Here is a 23,673-nt window from a genome sequence, read left to right on the forward strand (position 1 = left end):
ATTTTATTTTTTTTAAAAAAGCATCCGGAAAAAACTGAATAGCCTAAATTCATCTATTTTGCCACCACATTTAGACAATACATATATTTTACATGGTTTATGCACCTATGCAGGCTGTCTTTGGAATGTTCATATTATGTATTCAATGAAGTCAGATGTACCATCTGTTGAATCACTTAAGATTCTGAAGACCAACCTAGACAGCCCAGAGTTCACTTGAAACCAAGTTCCCTAGGAGGGAAATTGTTTGAATTCAAAAATGATCAAATGAAAAACTGCAGTTCCAGGTAAATAATCATTCTTTTTGTTGGGAATAGAAATAAGCATTAAACATATCAATCAAAACTTTATTATGGTCAAAGACCAGAGCAGAATGGAGTACAAAGGATTTAAAAACATAAAAGATACATCAGGATTTTTAAAAAATTACAGTAAAAAGCTTTAAAAACACATGAAATTCTAAAAGGAATCTTTTAAAAAGATCTAAAAAGGGGGGATAGGAAAAATAGATAGGCATAGAGAAGAATGGCAATTTAAATCTATTACAATACAAATCATTCTAGAATAATGAAGTAGATGCTCATTAAAACTGGCTTATGCCACAGGTTATCTTCTGATGGATTTTCAGTGCTGCCATGTAGAACCTGGCAACACTGTGTGTTATCAGGGCTGGTGTCTCAAAGCAGCAGGGAGAAGTAAAATTGTCCTATGCTCCCTGGATATTTACACAGTAATGGTGAGACGAGGCTAAGACAAATGTCTCTGTAGTATAAGCAATGGAGAAGAACATGTTCTGTTGTTTCTGCATGTCCAGAGTTACAGATACACTGTCTCCCCAGGTAGGGGGCCTTCCTGTATCAGGATAGTTCAATTGAGGGGAGGGCATGACATCATGCCAGAGTAAAGGCACTCCAGCAATTAGGTACTTCAAGTTAAATGGGGGGGGGGGGAGAGAGAGAGTACCTGTTGGGTTCATTAGCAATAAAACTTGGGGATATAGCTAAATTATATTGGTGCTCTGTGTCTGCTGTACATTGTTTAATTAGTGCTTTGGCCTAATTGTATCCCATGCTGAGCAAAACATCTGAAGAGAAGTCCAAGGATGAGATTTTTTTGTTACACTGTCTTTTTCCATGTGGACTGATAATCATTACTCATAGTTAGTGAGACAAGGTTAAGGGCAGAAAAGGTTAATGCAAGACAGCAGTTGAGCATGGTTACCCATACTCTTAACCTCTACTTTCATGAGACCTGTCTCTAGTCTCAGGGTGGTATTAGAGACACACATTAAAACAATGATGGCAGATATCATGGCCAGATTATCCTTACCCTGATCAATGTGATTCACTGACATGTATAAATAACAAGATTCTAACCAGGAAAACAATGGTCATGTGAGGTAAACAGACAACTTTTCTAAAGATTTATAATCATTTTTTGGGCAGTCCGGATACTGTTGCTCTTTTTGGCTTGTAAAACTAAAAGCCAATTGAGAATACATATCATGTAAAGGCATAATGTGATTTGCCTATTTCAATTTAGCATGATATATGAATAGGATGTGTGTGTTTGTAAGATTTGTTTGTAGTTTCATGGCTTATTCTAAGTTTACTTTTGTGAATGCTCAGGAACAAAATAAAGTAATTGATCAAATTATAGTCATCTTGCACCATGACGAAAGTAGATCTAATTGCAGATTATTCTGCAAAAAAGTATGAATTTCTTGGTGAATGTGTGTGCCAAGTATTTTATATGAATAAAATATCCTATATCAGTGACAGCTCACCTTTTTGGCACCAAGCGCTGGAATCCGGAAGAGAGCAGCTGGCTGGTGCGCATACACCTTGGACCAGCTGGCTGGCGCACATACGTGCGATGGAACCCGGAAGAGGATCTGGCCGCCACACACATGAGCATCAGCCAGCTGCTCTCTTCTGGGTTCCGGCGCTCGGTGCCAAAAAGGTTAGCCATCACTGTGCTAGGCTGTGGTATGGCAATTACCAATACAGCAATTTTGTGGGTTAGTTTCATGTAAGCATGCATGTGACAGAACCAGAAAGAGAGCAGCTGTCCGGTGTGCATGCGCATGACAGAACCCAAAAGAGCAGCTGACTAACACCACCTCAAAATTACTCTGCTGGAGGAAATTCTTTAATAGATTGTTATGCACAGTAAACAATAAAACATAAAGTAATCTTTCAAAGGATTTTTGGGGGTGAGGGAAGCCACATATCAATTATTAACACTGAATCTGGTATTCTGAAGTGAATGAGCTTTGAATTTCTTAACAAAAAAAAATTCCTCTTTTTTCCTCAAAGAAGCAGATCTGTTTTTATAAACCCAACCTTACTGTTTCAATTACTGTGTGGGTTAAACACAAGAAAAATGGAAGAAATATTAATTTGAAGATGCTTTTAAAGCAGTCCGTATTTAACTCTCAACTTGACTCCCTGTAAAGGTTCTTAATAAAGTGGTTTTTCTTTCACATGTGTATTCAATCACCTGAACATTGAAAACTAGGTTCCCGAGCTCCTTTAGGGAGCAGAGATCTGAGTCTTTTTTTTGCAGTATTGGTTTTATCCTGGTATGTAATATTTGCATCTCTGCTACTATTTCACTTTTATTTGGTGTCATTGGCTTAATGTTGTACCTCAGGTACCTAGTTTATGTGATCAAGTTCATATGTGCAAAAAAAAAAAAAAAAAGAGCTGCTTTTCAACTTGAGAGATTTTGCTATGGAGGGAGGGAAACAACTTTCACTGTGCTTAGAATCTACTTCATGATTTGATGTTTGTTTTTATATAAACTCACCCCGCCAGCTTTAAGCAGCTTTCTTCTGAACTCCTCTGTTGGGTTGTTGAAAGTAAGCTTTTCACAGCGAAGATGGTTTACAGGTGGGTGTCCTTCCAGATGCAGGAACAGATCATAGTCAAAGCGGACTTTCTTCGGTTCTTCCTACAGGTTAGAACACAGTCAGAAAAAACTGGAGGGAAAAACCTGACACTGTATGACATAAATTAGAATAGAATAACAGAGTTGGAAGGGACCTTGCAGGTCATCTAGTCCAACTCCCTCCTCAAGCTGTAGACCTACATGCTGGCTTTTATCCCAATACTATAGATTACATTCATTTCCTCATAAAATATTGTGGTAATTGATTTTTAAAAAGTGAATAGACATTTGGGCTTGGGACTTCCCAGATTGAGTGACCTGGGACTCACTAAAAAAAATAGGATTTTTAAATTATTGAGAAAGAAAAGGCTATTTTGATTCTGATCAAATCAAACTTCCAAAATTACAGTTGATTTTGTGTCAGTCACTCACACAGCATTTCTTCAACCATTTTTTTACACTGTAGATGTATTGCATTAAACTTTGATAGATATTGTACTGATGCCTACCATAAACATATTAATTAATTAATTAGGGAATTTATATCCTTGTATTGCCAAATTGGCACTGATTATCCATAAAAAAAAATCAAGGTGCTAATTATTATGGACAAAGCCTTAAAGTATATAAGGCTCTTTTTAGTTCTTTTTTTCCCTATAGTTTATTGCAGTTATTAAGATCAACCAAGAATTCCTAATTAATAATGACAACCATGTAGCAAGTCAAATGCTTTTTTTTCTTTATTACTAACATCACAAATACTTTCAACTACTGCTTGATGATATTACCTGAGTCTTGGGTTGGAAACAGGTAAATTAAAGAGTGAAATAGAAGTATTTATGATCACATATAAATTTAAAGTAATAGTGTAAAAATCAATTTCCTCTATTTTAAAAACAAAGAATCAAGGCTAAAAGAGTGATTTACCAGAATTACCTAGTAATCAGTGCCTAAATTAAACTAGACAAAATTTAAAATAAAGTTTAGTTTAGTTTAAAGAGCCTTGGTAGTACAGGGCTTTAGGCACCCTGTTATTAAGCTTATTAAGACCAGCTGCCTGCAATTACTGCAGGGTTCGAATCTCGCCAAGGCTCAAGGTTGACTCAGCCTTCCATCCTTTCTAAGGTAGGTGAAATGAGGACCCAGTTTGTGGGGGCAATAAGCTGACTTTGTATAAATATACAAAAGGATGAAGGCTATTGCTGAGCACATTGTAAGCCGCCCTGAGTCTTCGGAGAAGGGCGGCATATAAATCAAATTAAAAAAAAAAAACTAACCAAAACTTATCTGGTAGTCAATTACAACAGTAGGAATTTAGTCAGCAATCCTGACTGGAGCCCAAATATTTAACACTTTAAGCATCATAAGCTTAAACATATTTGCTCAGAAGTAATTTCCACTAGATTAAGCTGAAATGTGCACAAAATAGCAGCCTTAAATCAAACTGTGTTTAATTCCCTAACGTTAAAGCCAGAAGAAATGTGTACAAAACTCTGTGTGCCTAAATGATTTTAAACTGATGTCCACCACTGCATCTCAGTGAAAATTCTTCCTCTTTGTCTATGAAAGGTTTTATTACATATACTGTAAAAAGTTTAATTATTACCTCAGCTATTTCAAGATAGAAATGAATGGTTATACAAGCTATACTATTATTGCTTGACAAGAAATCTATTCGTTTAGCAAATTCTCTAAGAAAGGACCGCCTCTATGTTATTGGACAACCATAATACAGTTTATATAATAAGAAAAAGAATTAAATTACTATTGTGCTGTATATATAGCATAGTAATTGCTAGAGAGCCAGAAGAGGACAACTGCTGTACAAGGAAGACTTCATCCTGAAGCAAATCCATATTCAGCAGGATTTTGGAGTTTTTACACCTGAGACTGGCTAAATTCTGACTGCCAAGAAATATAAGTTGAAAGTGACAGTCATAAAAGAACGCTTATTTCCAAGCAAAATCTAAAGTATGAGTAACATATAATGTAATATAGAATACAATATTTTAAGTTCACTGTTACAACCAAAAGGACTCATCTTTTCTACATAAAAATCAACATGGATAGGACCGAACATGAACAAAATATATTTGAAATCAATTGAGCAAACTCCACAAAACTACTCTGTTCTGAACTTCTTGCACATGGCATAAGTAACAGCTAACTATCAGTGCTCTATTCAGTTCAGAATGGCCAGCAGCTTTGTTAAAGGGTAAAATAATGATGTGTGGACCAGGATTACATAATGAATCACAACTAGGATTCATGTAGTATTTTCATAAGAAGCATAAGCATGCCGTAAGAGCTCAGTTTCCCACTCTCATTTTCCAGTAAATGGTACTGAAAGATTTATAAGAGTAATACATTGCCATTTAATGTTTATATAGATATAATGGGAATTTAGACTGTGTTTGTCAAAAGTAATTCTTTCCATTCTATTTATAAAAGTAGAAAATATATTCCAGTCTCTTGGAAAAAAATAATATTCCTATTCTGAAAGTCAGAAGTTTGGGTGTTTTAAGAAATTTCTAGATACTCAAAATATCTATTGGCCAAAGCCAATTATTTTAAGGATGGCTACTGGCTATGATTTGATTCTACTTTATCCAATGAAATATTAAAAGTCACAACACCACATTAAAAAGCTTATTTTCAAAACTGTAGAATTGAATTAAAAGAATAAACTCACTTTTATTCCCAGTGACATTCGTTATTTTCCAGTGAGTGAAATATATTTAGGGTAAAATGAAGGAGCTTGGCCAAAACAACAGATGGTAGATATAACTTCAAATCCTCAATTTCCTCTAAACTATACTAAACTGTACTAGTTTTACATTTTACATTTTAAATACCACAAAGAGCAGCCTCCTTTTTTTACAAAGCATTATCTGTCTTATTCTTCTAAAATATAATCTCCATCTCTCACCTTACAAATTCCTTCCCATTTCAGAAGAAACCCAACATCACATGAGCAGAAGGCAGTTTGACCAAAAGACTCTTAAATAAACATAAATACCCTGTATAAAAATGACATTAATGAAGCTAATTAAAATATCCTAACTAGCTGTATTAGCTGTTTTAGGTATATACTGCATTTTTCAGACTATAAAACACTCCGGACTATAAAACGCACCTAGATTTAGAGGAAGAAAACAAAAAAAAAAAAAATAGTTTTTGCCTCCATGCGTTGCGTTTTCAGCCTCCCTGGCCCCCAGAAGCACTTTGCAGGCCAAAAACAGGCCCATTTTTGGCCTGCAGAGTGCTTCTGGGGGCCAGGGAGGGCGAAAACATGATGTGCAGAGAATTTGGGAGTCCAAAACCAGGGCCGTTTTTGGCAAAAATGGGCCATGCAAAGCATTGAAGAGTGCTTCTGGGGGTTGGGGAGGGTGAAATCGTGACGCACGGAAGGTTCGGGAGTCCAAAAACGGACCCATTTTTGGCAAAAACAGGCTGTGCGGAGCACTGCAGAGTGTTTCTGGGGGCCAGGGAGGGCAAAAAAGCGATGCCCAAAAGGTTCGAGAGCCCAAAAATGGGCCCGTATTCAGTCTTTTAGGGGAAGGGAAAGGTGCGTCTTATACAGTACTCTGAAAAATATGGTATGTTTCTGTGTATCTCTTGGTTTATTGACACAATATAAGCAGGTAATTTTTTTTCTTCTGAAATAACAGTTAAGAACTTAAAGTATTTATTCAGAACAACTTTAACACAAAAGTAAGTTAATTATAAAAAATAAATTATCTCTTAAAAAGTAGTGTGTTAAAGGTTTGAACTCATCTATATGATAATTTTATTCAATTATAAATCTCTATCAATATTCAAAATATATTCTGAAAGTTAATCACTTCCATTAAGACTGAATCAGTATCTACAATGAATTCAATTTCCTTATCTATTGGATAGCATCTAATGTTGCATTAGTGGTTTTTTTAAACAACAAAACTTCTCCATCTGTTCTTGAATATCCGTTAGGCAGCATCTCACAACTCACTATTTTGCAAGAATAGCAAGGGGCTGCAAGGGAGATAGAAAATCTGCTCCTTGGATTTATGCCATTCCATCGGCAGACCCTTCATTTGGATTTTCCAGACATATTTCAAGGACTGAAAAGGGTTTATGAAATCTATGACAAATGAAATTTTATCAACAGATTTTACATTGACATTTATTAAGTTATTGATAATTTAAAGGAGAAATCTAAAGAACTTAATGGGTATGTGTAGAGAAATTGAAAGAACAGCATTACGTACCTTGTTCTTGAAGTAAACCTCTATTGGCAAAATAAACCCAGCATATCCAGATTCTTCAACTTTGTACGGTGGATCTTTGCACACTGAGGGGGGAAAAGAAAAAAAAAGATTGAGTTTATAGTTTGAACAATAATTCTATGGCTAAATTCTATGGCTAAAGTTCAAATTGCCAAAAAATGGCTTCAATTTTTTTTGACTACTGTATTTTTCGGAGTATAAGACGCACCGGAGTAGAAGACACAGCTTAGTTTTTGGGGAGGAAAATAGAAAAAAAAAATCTGCCTACCAGGTATTCATCTGGCTAGGATCCTTAGTCTGGTCAGCTTCAGCATATCAGTTTGCTGGTTTTTTATCCCTTGCTTGGGGATAAAAAAACAGCTTCTAAATCACAGCTGAGAGGAAGCAGCAATGAGAAAAACAGGCAAAGCACGGGGGAGATCGCTTCACTCAGCTACCGCCTAGTTATGTCTGAAAAAAAGCTTCTAAAGAACAGCTGAGAGTCGGAGCAAAACATGGAGATCGCTTCACTCGCTAGTGCCTCAAAGCACAGCGGAGAATCGAGGAAGAAGGCAAAACTGGGAAGATCACTCGCTAGTGCCTCGTTAGCGCCTCATTAGGGCTGAAAAAATCTTCGAAAAAGCTACATTCGGAATATAAGACACACCCAAATTTTCAGCCTCTTTTGGGGGGGGGGGAAGGTGCATCTTATACTCTGAAAAACATGGTAGTTAGCTATCCACAGCATAATTCTAACATTTCTTCTGATCCAGGATCAAGACAAAACTAAAGAATGGATTTGTTGGAGGATGATCAGAAACATGGCATGCTATTTTGTTTTCAGGAATTTCCATTTTTGGAAATATCTAATTTTATGAAATTAATTCATATCAACAAGAAAATACTAGGGATTCTAATAGAATTACAACAATACTCGTTAATAGTTTCAAGTGCTTCTTAAAAGCACATATAGGTGGCCATAGCACTTGAAGCATGCCACAATTAGAATATTAAAGATTTTAATGTTTGTCCCTTTGTCTTTCAATCCCTGTATAAGTTCAATAAAGAAGTGTATATATTATTTGACATCTCACAATATATCCAAGAAGTCCAATAAAAATATCCAAGGAAGCCTCTGAGTTTACTTGATTATGCAAACTTTACTGACTTTTTAAACAATAATAATTTGCTTCCATTATTTTTGGTCTCTTAGATATTTGTACAGCATTAAAAATACACATGCCTCTTTAGTTTTTGTTGAATAAATTATTGACTTGACCTCACAGATACGATAGACAAACAGATTTCACCTTTTTTAAAACAAACCTGGACTATAAAGAAGTTTAATTGCCAAATAGATAGACCAATTTATATACAAGACATTTCTATGGCAACTCTGTACTCTGCAATAGTATTATACTGCTTAAGCTCTTTACTCTCCAAGCACTTATGAGTTGTTTCAAATAGATTTTCTTTAAGTGTAAGGAAAGGCTGGCCAGTTAATTGTTAAATCCAGAACTTTATTCTAGAATATTACTTAGGTTTAAAAATATATGTGCAATATTATCAGATTTTTAAAAACATTATTTTGTATATATACATACGATTCTTGATTGTTCAAAGAGCCTTGATAGTACAGTGGTTTAGTGCACCCTGTTATTAACACAGCTGCCTGCAATTTCTGCTGGTTCGAATCTCTCCAAGGCTCAAGGTTGACTCAGCCTTCCATCCTTTCTAAGGTAGGTGAAATGAGGACCCAGTTTGTGGGGGCAATAAGCTGACTTTGTATAAAATATACAAAAGAGAATGAAGGCTATTGCTTAACACATTGTAAGCCACCCTGAGTCTCCGGAGAAGGGCGGCATATAAATCAAATAAAAAATGAATAAATGTATAAATAGTTCTGGATTTTCTTAATATATTTAATTTTATGTATTTGTTCATTAAACATTATAATTGATGAATAGATTCAAACTCTGCTCATTTAATACAACTGTTCCTGAACAAAACTGTGCTATTATATTGCCTCTAATTGTAACGATAAAAAATATTACTACTTTTTTATACTATTAATCACATCTCACAATCCTAATAAGAGTTCCAACAACATTAATATCTCATAATAAATCAATTTCAGTAACTAAACCAAAACACAACTTTAATTTACAAAGCTCAATCAAAATAATCTTAACCTGGATTAAAATATAACAAGGAAAACTAAGAAACATGATTTGGGGAAAGGGACAATTTTAGCAAGAAAGTGCTAGAGTTAGCAAGGATATTTTTAATAAGACAATAAAAAGCAATGCTAGAAGAATAGATGGAATGAGTTAAGTGGCTGCAGTACCTTCTTGAAATGTACATTTTCATACTTCCAACATGGTGGGCTTGAAGTCAGGATTTATTTCACGGCAACGCAAGCTATTTCAAGAACTAACAGTAAATTATATTCACAGAGAGTGGAAATTCCACTAATACAAGCATCCGGCTTTACTAGTTCTGGGCTGGCATAGAATCTGCATTAAGAAATGATACCTAGAGCTCCAGAACAAGCACAAAAGGTAAGACTTTTACCTTCATGTCTTGCTCATGGATTTCCAGGAAGCATCTGTCTGGCCACTGTTGAAAACATGATGCTGGACTAAATGGACCCTGATCCAGCCAAGCTCTTACGTTCTTATTCTGGAAATTTAACATATACATATTTTGGAAATAGGAGAGCAAATCAATTTCAGAAATGGTCCATGTTCATATATCTCAACACACTGAAGGTCAGAACAGTGAAACCCATTTAGACAAGAACTGCCATACACTTAGCCCCAGTTCTAACAGATGAATTCATCTAGGCACATTTATTACTTCATAACTGAATTCCTGAATGAAATATAATCATAAAATATAACCACATACTTAAATGTTTCTTATCTGCTCGCATATATTTTTCAATGAAACCTATTCATACATTTTCATTGGGAGTGACATTTTTATTGATGCTTATTTTGAAAGCAGAGGCTGATACTTTTTTGATTACCGCACACAGGTAAAATTAGTTTTTCTGAGCTTTTACATTCATATACAGATTATTTATCAACTGACTGGATGTGTATTTTAAACTTCTGGATATCGAGATAAATCAATCACAGGAAAAAAAACCTGCTTAAATTCATATAGCTGGAGTTGTACTTGCAACAGAATTAAAGTAATTCTGGAAACTTATTTGTGATTTTACCTAAAAACATTAAGGCAAACTCCTTATATACACTTTGGTGATCCCTAAGGCTGTAGTGCCTTGAATCATGTATAGATAGCCCTTGTTTAATAACATGAAAAGTGGCATTCAACAGAGAATAAAAATATTAGGATTTTCATGTTCATGATTATGAGATGATATGACTGCTAAACATGAAAGCATACCCAGCCCATATAAGCTGGATAAAGTTGCTCTTAATTTCACTTCATTTTCTGCTACATAATTTTCCAGTTTATAACAGACCTTCAATAAAAGAATTATGCAACGTTGACAGATCTAGATTATATACTGTGTTTCCCTGAAAATAAGACTCAGTCTTATTTTCTTTTGGGTCCCAAAATAAGCACTAGGGCTTATTTCCAGGGGTATCTTAATTTTTTTAAGTGCCACCGCTGTGGGGTGTGGGGGGTGGAGCTGCCCAATGCACACATCAGCTTAACTCAGGGCCCCCATGGCTCCATGCCTCAATAACTGCCTCACAGCGGCACCAGCAACCATGTGCAGCAGAAGCTCACATGGCCCCCAACGTACTTCTTCCAGCACCCACAGCTCCGGAACAGGAGGCCGAGTGACCCAGCCAGGCAAAACACTCCGTCCCCAAGCATTCCATAGGCACCCGAACACCTCCCCCCCTTTGTGATATTTGAACAAAGTCAGGCATTTTTTGAATTTTTGACACATTGAGCCCAAAAGTTTCATCATCACTGGTATACACAAATGTCTTATTACACCTTATTACATTATGACAATGTTCTTTGCCTTATTTATAAAACATAATAATGGATGGATGGATGGATGGATGGATGGATGGATGGATGGATAAATAAATACCAACTGAAATTTTCTTAAAAACTGGTTTTGCATGAAATACAAAATTTGAAATGAACAAAAATCTCATGTACTTGATCAAAAGATCTCAACTGAATCTCTTACCTAATTGTGATGTGAAATATACCATATTCTGCCCTTCTCAAATTAAAAATAATTACATCTCAATTGACCTTTCTGAATTTCACAACACATACCCTTTCATAAGGTAACAAGCATTCAAATATATCATGCAAAACATCCATCCATCTTTGTATAAATCAACAAAAGATTTATCCTCTTGTTGAATAAGAGGAATGTTACATGTTCACTAGAGTTTTTTATAAAAATATAAAGGATAAAAATATAATAAATAAATAAATAATCAATCAATCAATACACCTTTTCTGATAAGGTAATTCTGTGCTGTGTTTAATTAAAAGGCCACTGAGTTCAATATTGTTCCTCCATATGTATAGCATTTTTATTTATACATCACATATTCTTCAGGAAGTCAAGATGTCTACAGTATATCCCTATAATTTTATCTCTGTAATCCCTTCAGTGCCATGGCTGACTATGATCAGCTATGAAACTTGATCTTCCACTCACATCATTATACTATATGTTGATCCATCTCAAATGAGAAATGATAGTTTTAAGAAAAAGCTGCTTACAATTACTTAACTACTTGGAGTTCCACACAGTTTTGTCTGGCTTGTGCTCAGATTTAGTTAAACTAGAAAATTGAGGTGATGAAACATGCTAGAAAAATCTCTAAGCTAATATAAACAGAAAGGGTGTTCACTTATCCGTAAAATATACAACATTCAATAGCTGTGTTAAAAAATGGTTTGTTTGTTTGTATATTTTATTCATTTTTTACTTGGCAGGCTGCATAGACATAGCCGTTGTAAAAAAATAAGCCATGATTAAAACAATGTAGGGCTTAATACAATGCTAATTCAGGCTGTTAAATCTTTATAAGACTTTTTTTTACAAACTGCATTAATACTCCAAAGTATTGAAGCACTCAAATCTTGTGGTAGGTTTAACCCTAGAGTTATTATTGAATGAGGTCAGAAAGAACCAAGGAATTAGAGGGCTAAGAATCAGAGGGGAAAAGTTTAAGCTCCAAGCCTTTGCGGACGATTTGATATTTGTCTTGGAAGAACCTTTGAAATCGGGACCAATCTTGCTCTTGGAGGCTTACAGGAAAGTTGCTGGATTTAAATTAAATAAAGATAAAACCAAGATTCTAATTAAGAATATGACGAAGAATCAAAAAGTGCAGTTAGAGGAAGAACTAGGGATTCAGATAGTTAAAAAACTGAAATACTTAGGCATTTGGCATTCATCCAAATGCTTGACCATTAAAGAAGATAACTACCAGAAACTACTTGGTCAAACTAAAGAAATGCTAGAAGGATGGAAAGGATTACAGTTATCATTATTAGGTAGAATTGCAGTAATTAAGACGTATATCCTGCCTAAATAGATTTTTCTTTTTCAGACAGCCCCAGTTTTATTAGATACAATTTTTTTTCAATCTCTAGATCAAGGTATACATAGATTTGTGTGGCAGAACAAAAAACCAAGGATTAAATTGAAAATGCTTCAAGAATCCCCTTCCAGGGGAGGATTTGGCCTACCTAAATGGGAGCTTTATCATCAAGCACCGTGATGGCGAACCTATGGCACGCGTGCCACAGGTGGCACGCGAAGCCATATTAGTGGGCACACCAGCTCAGCTCTGGGGCGCATGCGCACGCCAGCCAGCTGATTTTCGGGCCTTCTGGGCCCACCAGAAGTAGGGAAACAGGCTGTTTCCTGCCTCTGGAGGGCGGGGGGGGGGAGGCCCGTTTTTCTTTCTCACCTGGCTCCAGATCCTCTCTATTTATCTGGGAAGGGTGAAAACAGCCTTTCCCACCCCCTTGGAGACCCTACGGAGGCTGAAAGGGCCCATTTCCCGACTCCCGGTGGGACAGGAAGTGACGTTTTTTCCTGTCCCCAGCCTCCAGAGACTCCTAGAGAGGCTCCTACAGACTCCTACAGAGGTTCTGGAGGCTGGGGACAGCAAAAAATGTCACTTCCTGTCCCACCGAGAGTTGGGAAATGGGCCCTTTCAGCATCCATAGGGCCTCCAAGGGAGTGGGAAAGGCTGTTTTCACCCTTCCTAGATACACAGAGAGGATCTAGAACCAGATAAGAAAGAAAAACGGGCCTACCAGGCCATCATGTGCCAGGAGCGGGGGGGAAGGGGGAGGGGGTTGCGCACGCATGCGCGTGGGCACATGCGTGCATGACCCTCCCCCATCCCCACCCCTCCTGGCATGCGATGGCAAAAAGGTTAGCCATCACTGATCAAGCAGCTGTCTTAAATTGGATCAGAGACTGGACTGCTTTGAGGAGGAGGAGAATCCTTAGTTTGGAAGGCCACAATTTGCAACAGGGGTGGCATTATTATCTGAGTCAGGAAAGGTCCAAAAAACATAAATACTTTATGGACCACTTTATCCGAAAGGTTTTGATGACTATTTGGGATCGAATAAAAAATAAATATTACCTGATGACTCCAATTTTGCTTTCCCCTTTAGAGGTGATGATACACCCGACTCTTTATAACAGAAATAAACCATTAATTTACCAAGTTCTGTTGGATCCTTTAGGCAAAGTAAAATCTTGAAATACATTGATGGAATTAGGCTATGAGTTAGATTGGTGGACATACAATCAGATCCAATCCAGGACAGCTAAGGACAAAAGCAAGGGAGGAATTTATAATTCCTTACAGGAACTTGATAAGATCTTGTTGGGGAAGGATGAGAAGGTATTATCCAAACTCTGTCAATTCTTCTTAATGGATTGGATTGGAGAGGAGGTTATCAAGGACTCAATGATTGCCTGGGGGAGAAATTTGGGATATTCGATTGAACTTGAAAAATGGGAAGAAATTTGGGGGAAAACCTTAAAATTAACAATGTCAGTTTCCTATAAGAAAAATATATACAAAATGCTGTATAGATGGCACCTGCCTCTGGCTAGATTATCGAAGATGTTCCCGGGAACCTCTCTGGTTTGTTGGAAATGCAACACTGCTATGGGAACTTATTTTCATAGTTGGTGGATCTGTCCCCGAGCAAAAGAATATTGGGCTAGAATTCAAAAATGGATTTTAGAAATCATAGGATGTAGGATAGAATTGAACCCGGAAACGTTTTTATTAGGCATGAAACCAGAGAACTTAAACAAATCTAATTGGTATCTCGCTCTCCACATCATCATTGCAGCCAGGATCTCGTTTGTGCAAGAATGGAAATCCAAAAATACGCCATCGGAGGCTACGTTAACCGCAAAGATCTTGGACTGTGCAAAAGCAGACAAGCTTACTGGACTTTTGCGAGATAGACAAGAATTGGGGTTATATAAGAGCTGGGACAGGTGGTATGTTTGGCTGCAAAAAAAGAAATCTTAAGAAGAATGGAAATATTAACCTTAGTGTGAATGTGGGTAAATATTTATAGGAGCATTGCATGGCAATTGAGAATCTTTTTTTTCTGGATAAACTTTTCTTTCTTCTGATGAGTTGGTTTAACGGAGCTTTGTACTATCTCTAGGCAAAAATTGATACTGTAAAACTCTATATGTATTATATTACTCTCTGCAATTCTAGTCATATTGCTATGCTTTTTTTTTCTATAATTTTTAATAATTTTCAATAAAATTAAAAAAATCTTGTAGTAGGTTTGTGGGGATGCTTTGAATATTATTCTGATTGTATCTATATGTATGCACAGAAAACATTTTCACTAAGATTAGTGACACATGCACAGAGAATCATGGAAACATCTGAAGCAACCTTACGAGCCTTCCAAACGATATGTTGCCTTAAGACTGGGAGGTACTCACTCACACTAATATGCTTTGCACAATACAGTATGTAGTTCAAGCATTTCTTTTGAATGTAATGAACTGCATTCAGCCTAGAAAACCTTGTGTACTCAATTATTGGATATCTTGCCAAACAGCTTCTTCCCAGCATGTAACAACAATTTTTCGTAATAAGCCTTCCTTCACTTAGCTGAATTAAATTCAGCATAACACACTATTCATATTTCTAGTGAAGATACAGGGCACATTATATAATTCTATAACCATTTTGCAGAAGCCAAAAAGCTCTCTAAATCCTAAACTGGAAAAAAGTGTATTAGATTAACGGAAAACTATAGTTCAAAGGAAAATGTACACATATTGAATACTTATATTTCAAGAATAATAGTCCCCCACAGTTTATGAACTACAACTCTGTTTACCCAACCAATTTGACCTGGCATCTCTCTACTATATTAAAAGGACTGTGACTCCTAATCTGGGAGAGTGGTTCTAATAGATCCAAGGAATAACATCAGATCTTTCTGTTGAGAAGAGTGCTGTGTTAGGAATAGCTAAGATACCATACAGAATCTTCAAACTCTCAGGCTTCTCATAGAGATCCTGAGATTGAGAAAGATACATACCATGAATGGAGGTGAGAAAAGTTTTTTTCCCTGCAGTCTATATAGACTGTTTCAGTCATAAGTGTACTATAGACTATAGTTGGATTCAAACACCACAAATTGAAAAGCTCTGACATCTGCTCTATGAATAAAAATGCTTTGAATTAAAAGTGTAAATTTTGATTAGCATTCAATACATTTGCAATAATTAAAGACACACAACCAGATTCTTCAAATTCTTTCAATGTGCAATGTGCAAACAATTTCTATGCTTGAAAAAGGAACTCGGCAGCACTACCACAGCTAACCCTCCCACAATAAAAATATATTCAATTATCTTCCAGCTGTCACGTTCTTGTGCAAGGAATATGCAAGCTGGAAAGTTTAAAATGCCTAATTTTAAATAGCCTAATTACAAAATAGCTTAGACACAACAACAAGTATTTTAATACATTTTTTTTGTCTTAGAACACAGAATAAAAGAGTTGGAAGGGACCTTGGAAGTCTTCTAGTCCAATCCCCTATTCAAGCAGGAGATCCTAGGCCAGTGATGGCTAACCGTTTCCGGACTGAGCGCGTGTGCGCACACAAATGCGCACATGCATGCCCGAACCCCCAAAATTCAAAGCGTGTGCAGCCCCCTCGCATGAACACCCCCATGCACACCCCCATGCATGCGTGTGGTCCATGCATGCGCCCTGCCCCCATGCATGTACATGCGACCCCCGCATGCGCCTCACCCCCATGGCAGACCTGAAGACCAGCTGGCTGACGGGAGGCGCGCATGCATGCGTGGCCGAGCTGAACTGGGGCGACGGCTCGCGTGCCCACAAAGAGGGTGCTGCATGCCACCTCTGGTACACATGCCATAGGTTCGCCATCACGGCCCTAGGCCATTTCAGATAAATGGCTTACAGTCTCTTCTTAAAATCTTCCAGGGATGGAGTATCCACAACTTCTGAAGGCAAGCTGTTCTACTGCTTAATTGTTCTCACTATTAGGAAATTTCTCCTTAGTTCTAGGTTGGTTCTCTCCTTGATTAGTTTCCATCCATTGTTTTTTCTCTTGCCTTATGGTTCTTTGGAAAACAGGTTGACCCTCACTTCTTTGTGGCAGCCTCTCAAATTTTGGAACACTGCTATCATGATTTGCTAAGCTTTACTTTGTTCTTGTATTTTTTCTATTTTTTTGGAGTATGTATTTTAAACTTTCTGAATAAAATTATATTTTTATTGGGGGGAAAAAGGAGTCACAGCCCTGAGTTCTTCTACCACTACTGGGACCACTTTGGCCTTTATGCTGGAAATATATACACCATAAAAAAGCTTGTGCAACTCTTCAAAACTATTTTCATGTTCTTATGCAAGAGCTTGATGTGAAGTCACCAAAAAGTCATACAAATGGGTGCTCATGACATATGAATTGCTTTAATGCTTCTCTGGAAAGATATTGCATAGAATCATTTCTGCGGTGTTTCTCAGCATATTACATTTGAATGTAAGTACAGGTTTGTGTTTCACTGTGTATATCATACTATTATGGGGATTATCTCTTGGTTGGAAGTTGGAATTTTCAACCTAGCTTAATTGACATAATCTATGCTAATCATTTAAATCAACCTGACCAAATTTGGAACCTCCCTATATGATCAAGTACAGCATCCATCATGTTAATATTGGTTAAGCTCAGTCTCTAGAGGGCACCAGGTTGGGGAAGACCATATAAACAACATAGATTTCCCTCAGGCTACCAGCAGAGAGGCATTAGCTATAATTAAGAGATTGCTGCTTGCTCTGTCAATACATTAAGTTATTTTTCAAAAATCTGTTCCCGAGGTCAGCCTTTCTTTATCACAAATCCAGCGGCGTGGAGAGGAAGAAAGGTGCCTGTAAGTTAAATATTTACAAACTTTGCAAACAAAATGACAAAATGAATTTTTGTTGTTGAGAAGCCACAGACTTTTAAAATGAATGTTTAACCTTTTGTTTTCATACCACTGACTTGCTTGTAACTATACCCTTCAAACACATGCTTTCCATTTCATTGGTTTACAAACCTTTCTTGACAAATCCAAGTGCAAATCTATTCAAATCCAAGATCATTGTTTTATTATTTTAAAGCTCTGTCTCCCGGCTTATATCACCTGAAATTTAAATATACCTGCTTTCTTCATATTTTAAATCCTTTAGAATATTTTCTTGGTTTAAGCAATAATTCTTTCTTCTTACTCTATTTTTAGAAATAATAAAATTAAATTCATTTGAATTTGTGTTTATTTCAAGAAACTCAAGGCAAGAGTAAATTATTCTTCCTCACAATTATATCATAACCACCTCACCAACACAACTACTTTACTCTTCATGGAATACCCATGTGTAATCTCAGCATTATTGTATGTGGATATCAACTTCCCTTGCTCCTGGCACATGGTGATGCCTCTGCAGAGATGTCTTCATAACTTCAGGTCACAATTACTAGATTCTACTTTATATGGAGGCCTCCTTGAACAGGTGGTCCTCGACTTACAATAGTTCATTTAGTGACTGTTCAAAGTTACAAGGCACTGAAAAAAGTGATCAAAATTCAGACACTTGGTAACTGGCTCCTATTTATGACATGAGATTGCCTTTTGCGAATTTCTGACAACCAAAATCAATGGGGAAACCAGATTCACTTAATAATCGCTTTACTAACTTAAAAACTGCAGTGATTCACTTAACAACTGTCTTAAAATGGGAAAAATTCACTTAATATCTGTCCCATTTAGCAACAGAAATTTGGGGCTGTATCGAAAGTTGAGGATTATCTGTATGTGATGGCTCTCCTCTGCAGACAGTTATATCACTGGATGAGATGCTGTTTGCTGACAACATGGTACAGTTTGGAACTGTTAACTTCTTTTTGCATGTTGGATTTTACATACAACTACCCGAATACTGCCCAAAGCCACCTTTATTATGGCAGATAGATTTGATCTTGGTTTTCCTCAGTCCTAGTCTTTCTGAGCAATACAACACAAGTAACCATCTATTGCTGTTATAATCATCACATGATATTTTCTACAGAATTTTGAGAACTACGATCTAGTCCTATGCCTTGACATAGAAAAACCACCTGAAACAACTGGACAAATGATTTGGTAATAACAACAACAACAACAACAACAACAACAACCTTGATGCATTATTTAGAAGCATAAAATATATATCATAAAATATATTTCTTGGCTTAAGTTGGTTCACAATGTAAGCCGTACATTTTTTTCAATTAAATTTAATATTCAAAAATGCTAAATAATCCCAACAATAATACTGTTTCACCTATCACACTATAAGTCATCATATGCTTAACTTAGTTCACTGCATAAGCCATAATGTCTGACTTCATGTATACTATTAAACCATGAACTATGCTAATTTATAAAATATGACAGTGTTTATCCATGTAAGTAAGAACATTACTTGGGACTGATTTTCACAGCCACATTTTATTTTTGTCCCTGAGAACCTTATTTATCAGTTTGAACTAGGCAATCTATTTTGCAGTTTTTACACATCTCTTCTTTGGTCTCTTTACTCAATTACTCTACCTCAACTCCAAGGCTATAAATATTAATGCCTTCTGGGCTGTATTTTTGAGGGGAGGGGAAAGGCATGGGACTTGTCTGTGACCCATCAACATATAAGGTGTTCTTTGCCTTATTATGTGCACAAAATGTACCACGGAAGGAATGACAACTGTTATATAGATAATAGAATGACTACATTAACTTATTGCCCTGAGCCAGGTTGGTTTAACTTTGCTTTGCCGAGTAAGCCTTTGGTTGGACTCACATAGTATGCTAAGTCTTAAATCATGGCATACAAATTACTGTGTTTATACAATATGCTAACCCAAAACCAAACAAACCACACTATGACTTAGTATGGTATGTAAACCCAGTCACTAGCTCACTTTTCTGCTGAATCTCTAGGGAATCAGCAAAAGGTACATATATATATATATGAAATTTACTAATATTTTACCTGCATTCACAGTCTAGACAGAGGAGTACAGAAGGCCATCCAACTTTCTTCCCCCCAACAATTGCAGCAAACACAGAGAGTATTAGAAATAGCTTAAAAATGGAGGATGAATAAATATGTTATGTTGTCTTAACCTCTGCAAAAATGTGTTTTACACACCTGCCATTTTGCTTGTGTGTAAAGTAATAAAAAGAAAATCAAAACTGCAGATAGCGTTACACATATAGTCAGGTCTGGTCTCTACTATGAATATGCAAAAGATGGTTAATGAGATACTCTCGTATTCCAAAAATATGTAAGAAAACAAATTGGCATTTTATGATGGAATGTAGTACAAAGGGTAGCAGGGCTCTAAATAATTACTTATTTCATAGCTCCTGCCATTGTATATTCATAAGAAATTGGGTTTATTTACACTGTAACTGATACAAAATTGCCAAGTTTCATATCATGGGTTAAGCCCACCTGGTGAGCAAAAGAGCTACTGATGGGTTTGCTATTTTGATTATAGAAAGCTGGGCTAGCATTGTCAGAGTTTTATGCACAATTATGTACCATGTAATAATACTCTTTCCTGTAAGTGATTGATGATATTGGAAACATATAAAGTACTGTTCCTTCAAAATTTAGCCACACATTTGTTTTCAAGAGAAGCTGAGCTCAGTTTATAGTGCACCCATAAAGGCACTTATGTTTGGATGTTAGGTTACACAAGAAGAACAGAACTGAATTACAGCAAGAAATTCTTTATCAAATTTTGGTAAATTTGGAACTGCAGTTTTAGACAGGATCTCAGCCAGCTAAATTTCTTTAGTCTATTGCTGTTTACCCCTGGATTTTTTAAAGAGTCATGCAGACTGTTAAACCTCACCCTTGGCAGACTTGCTTACTCACATACACAACGCAGACTTTATACAAAAAAATTAAAAACTTACTACCGTGTTTCCCCGAAAATAAGACCCTGTCTTATATTTTTCTTAACCACGAAATAAGCACTTGGCCTTATTTTTGGGGAGGTCTTATTATTTTGGGGCACTTGGAGCAAGATGGGGCTCCCCTTGCCGTCTTACCTGATTTCCAGCTCTGTGTTTAAATATTTTCGGGGAGGGCTTATTTTTGGGGGTAGGCTTATTTTAGCGCATGCACTTAAAAGCCCGATTGGGCTTATTATCAGGTGATGTCTTATTTTGGAGGAAACAGGGTATCACAGTTCTTATATTTGAAAACAGCAGCCAACATAATTTCAAAGTACAGATCTATTAGATTGATTTAATACTACAGCTAAAATTCATGCTAGATTTATCTTTCACAAATTGGAATATCTGACAGATGGAAATAACATACTGGAGAAAAAGGAGACTGATTTTAGGAAGGATGCTGAACAACAGATAATACTTTATTCTGCATTATCTGAGAACCAAAAACTCATGGATAGATGGGTGCAACATTTATTGACTTAACTGCATTTTTTATTCCATAAGCAGAGATAAAATATGGAATATACTAGCAAAAGCAAACACAGTAAAAAACTACATTTTCTGCTTAAAACCTTATATGTGTTTGAATATACTGAGTAAACTAGTTATAGATCTAAAAACAATTTTTATCACTTTATACTTCTATTTTTTTAAAGGTCCAAATACATTCTTTTGTATGTCTATGACATGGCCCTTTCATATAAGTGGATCTGACAAAGTCATTTAGGAAAGTTCATCATTAGTGTAAAGAAAACGAATAAGTTGCTTACGTGTAACTATGGTTCTCTGGGTGTCATCTGTACCATTCCCAAAAAAACATTTTGCATTTGTACAATCACTACTGAATTTGTTTGTGACTGAATTCTAAGAAAGTGTCTCTTCTTTGCAGTTCCTTGAGCCATCATAGATGACAAAGAGTTCAAGGAAAAACAATTAAGAAGAATGGTTTATATGTTGATAGACAGGTAATTTATAATTTATAGATGAACCCTCAAAAAGCAACACTTAACCAGTTTGTTCTAGTTTCTCTCTTTCCAAACAAATGGGGTGAATACTATGGCTATACTTAGAGGAGTTAAATCAGAAACACCTGCTTTGTGTTTACATAATGTTGTTGTCTGGTCTAAAAATACCTGGTTCTTCTACCTGGTTCTCCTATCGCCAGGCTCACATGACTGGCAACCTGAAGAGAAAATGTTGCAATGGAATAACTATTTCCTTCCTCTCACAAATATATGGTTTGTTCCTCTTACCAGAATTGTCTGAGATTTTTGGGAAGCATCCTCTTTGTTGTGGCTTCTACAACTAGGGAATAAGGTATGGAATACTCTGGAGAACTCTACAAAACGACTAAAGTCGCAGAAAACAATGTGTTAAGAAATAATGAGAAACAGCTTGAAAGAGTTGCAGAAAATGGCTCCTGAGAGAAGGCAATGAAGAAGTTATCTCTGAAAGAAAGTGAGGAGATGGTGGGAAGCAAATCATTAAGCATGCATAGTGGAATGGAGAAACCTATCCCTCCCCCCCCAGAACTCAGCTTTACAATGCTCAAAATGATTTCTGTGCAAGTATGTAAGGCAGAGAGATCAGAAAAATGAATCCATTATTGATAATGTCATACGTTGGAAAGAAGAATAGGCTACATAAATGGCATGTTTTAGAAAAACAGAACTACTGATGTCAAGGGAATCAGCATGGCGTATTTGTTAAGATGCTAAACTAGGAGCAATGAAACCCAAGTTTCTAAGTCCTCCCTTAGGCATGGAAATCAGCTGGGTGATCTTGGACCAGTTGCTCCCTTGTAGCCCTAATTAGCACCAGATTCTGTGGCAAAACAGCTGGAAACCAGACTCCTTGTTGCATCATGCATTCATGGCCTTGCTGTGTGAACTAGGCAAGCACAGTGCAAAGCAAGCAGACTCTGCTCATACAGGTGAGTCAGTATGCAAACCCAAGAATAAAAGCAGAATTTAGTGAGCACTTGGTTGAAGATACCAGACAATTCAACACAGCTTGGTCCCATAAAAGCCTCTCTTCCTACTTCTCGCCTGTATTAAAGACATATGCGAGTTTAGTTATTATTGTGTACCATAATTCTGTAGGAAGAGAGGTAGAAAGTTACACGGGAAGAAAAGAATGCAAGTCTGCTGTTGAATTATAGCCTCAGAGGGTTTATTATTAAATTTGAACCAAATAAGGAATTTAATATATTGGATATTTTAAAAATCAGTTGTGAGCCAACAATTGAAAATATAACTACTGAAATGTAGGTAGGGGATAGGTATTAAAATCCAAAATCTTAACATATTCTACTTGTACAGTACACAGATCTTCAAAGTAAAGAATTTCTATGTATAGTTGCATCAAACATTTATTATTCAACACAAATAGAAACAAAGAGCATTTCAGAGATATCCTAGTGTTGTCCTATGCTGTAATATTGTCTTTTTCTCGCATCAAAATTAAGAATGTTATAATAACTGGAGTGCTGAAATTGTTTAAAAATATTTAGTGATTTTACCAATTATTAATCTAGAATAACAAAGAAAACTTTTCTCCAGAATGAAGAATGTAAGGAAGATGTTGTTTTCACTGTTGAACTTTTCTCCACCATGGCACACAACTAAAATACGGTTTATCACCTACCAAATAGTAATCTACAGTAGTATTTAATTAATTATGTGAGGAAAAAATGAACGTCCATCTGCATCCGCTTAAATGTTTGAAAACCAAAGACAGAGTAACATTCTCCTTGCTGTTTAGAAGAATTCATTTAAGAAATGTTTACATATATTGTAAACTGTTACCATAGGAAAAATAGATTCATGACCATTTTTTTAAAAAAAATATCTAAAGAGTATTTGTAAAATCAGAAGTTAAACTAACCTTCTTCACTGGAATCGCTTTCTGAAGCTTCATCTGGACACATCTTGAATATCTAAGTTCTATGAAGTTCTGTGTCACAAAATACCTAAAAAT

At 36.2% G+C, this 23,673-nt stretch overlaps 1 protein-coding gene and 1 long non-coding RNA gene across 4 annotated transcripts in view; one reads left to right on the forward strand and one right to left on the reverse strand.

Moving 5' to 3' along the window:
• The window catches only part of MLLT3 (MLLT3 super elongation complex subunit), a 121,560-nt gene that overhangs the window by 52,499 nt on the left and 45,388 nt on the right, over window positions 1–23,673 (reverse strand). For all 3 annotated transcript variants that reach the window (XM_034410515.3, XM_087886308.1, XM_034410516.3), the window contains exons 3-4: window positions 7,143–7,225; window positions 2,812–2,955 (exon numbers count right to left, since the gene is read on the reverse strand). In XM_034410515.3, the coding sequence (XP_034266406.1) occupies window positions 2,812–2,955; window positions 7,143–7,225 (227 nt within the window). The remainder of the gene's footprint in view (window positions 1–2,811; window positions 2,956–7,142; window positions 7,226–23,673) is intronic.
• LOC148115163 (uncharacterized) lies at window positions 193–11,186 on the forward strand. The gene is made up of 2 exons (XR_015732286.1): window positions 193–287; window positions 9,596–11,186. It is a non-coding gene; the product is annotated as an uncharacterized LOC148115163 (long non-coding RNA).

The sequence above is a fragment of the Pantherophis guttatus genome, chromosome 2, assembly GCF_059756535.1.
Source record: "Pantherophis guttatus breed Tessera chromosome 2, ASM5975653v1, whole genome shotgun sequence".
Classification (NCBI taxonomy): Eukaryota; Metazoa; Chordata; class Lepidosauria; order Squamata; family Colubridae; genus Pantherophis; species Pantherophis guttatus.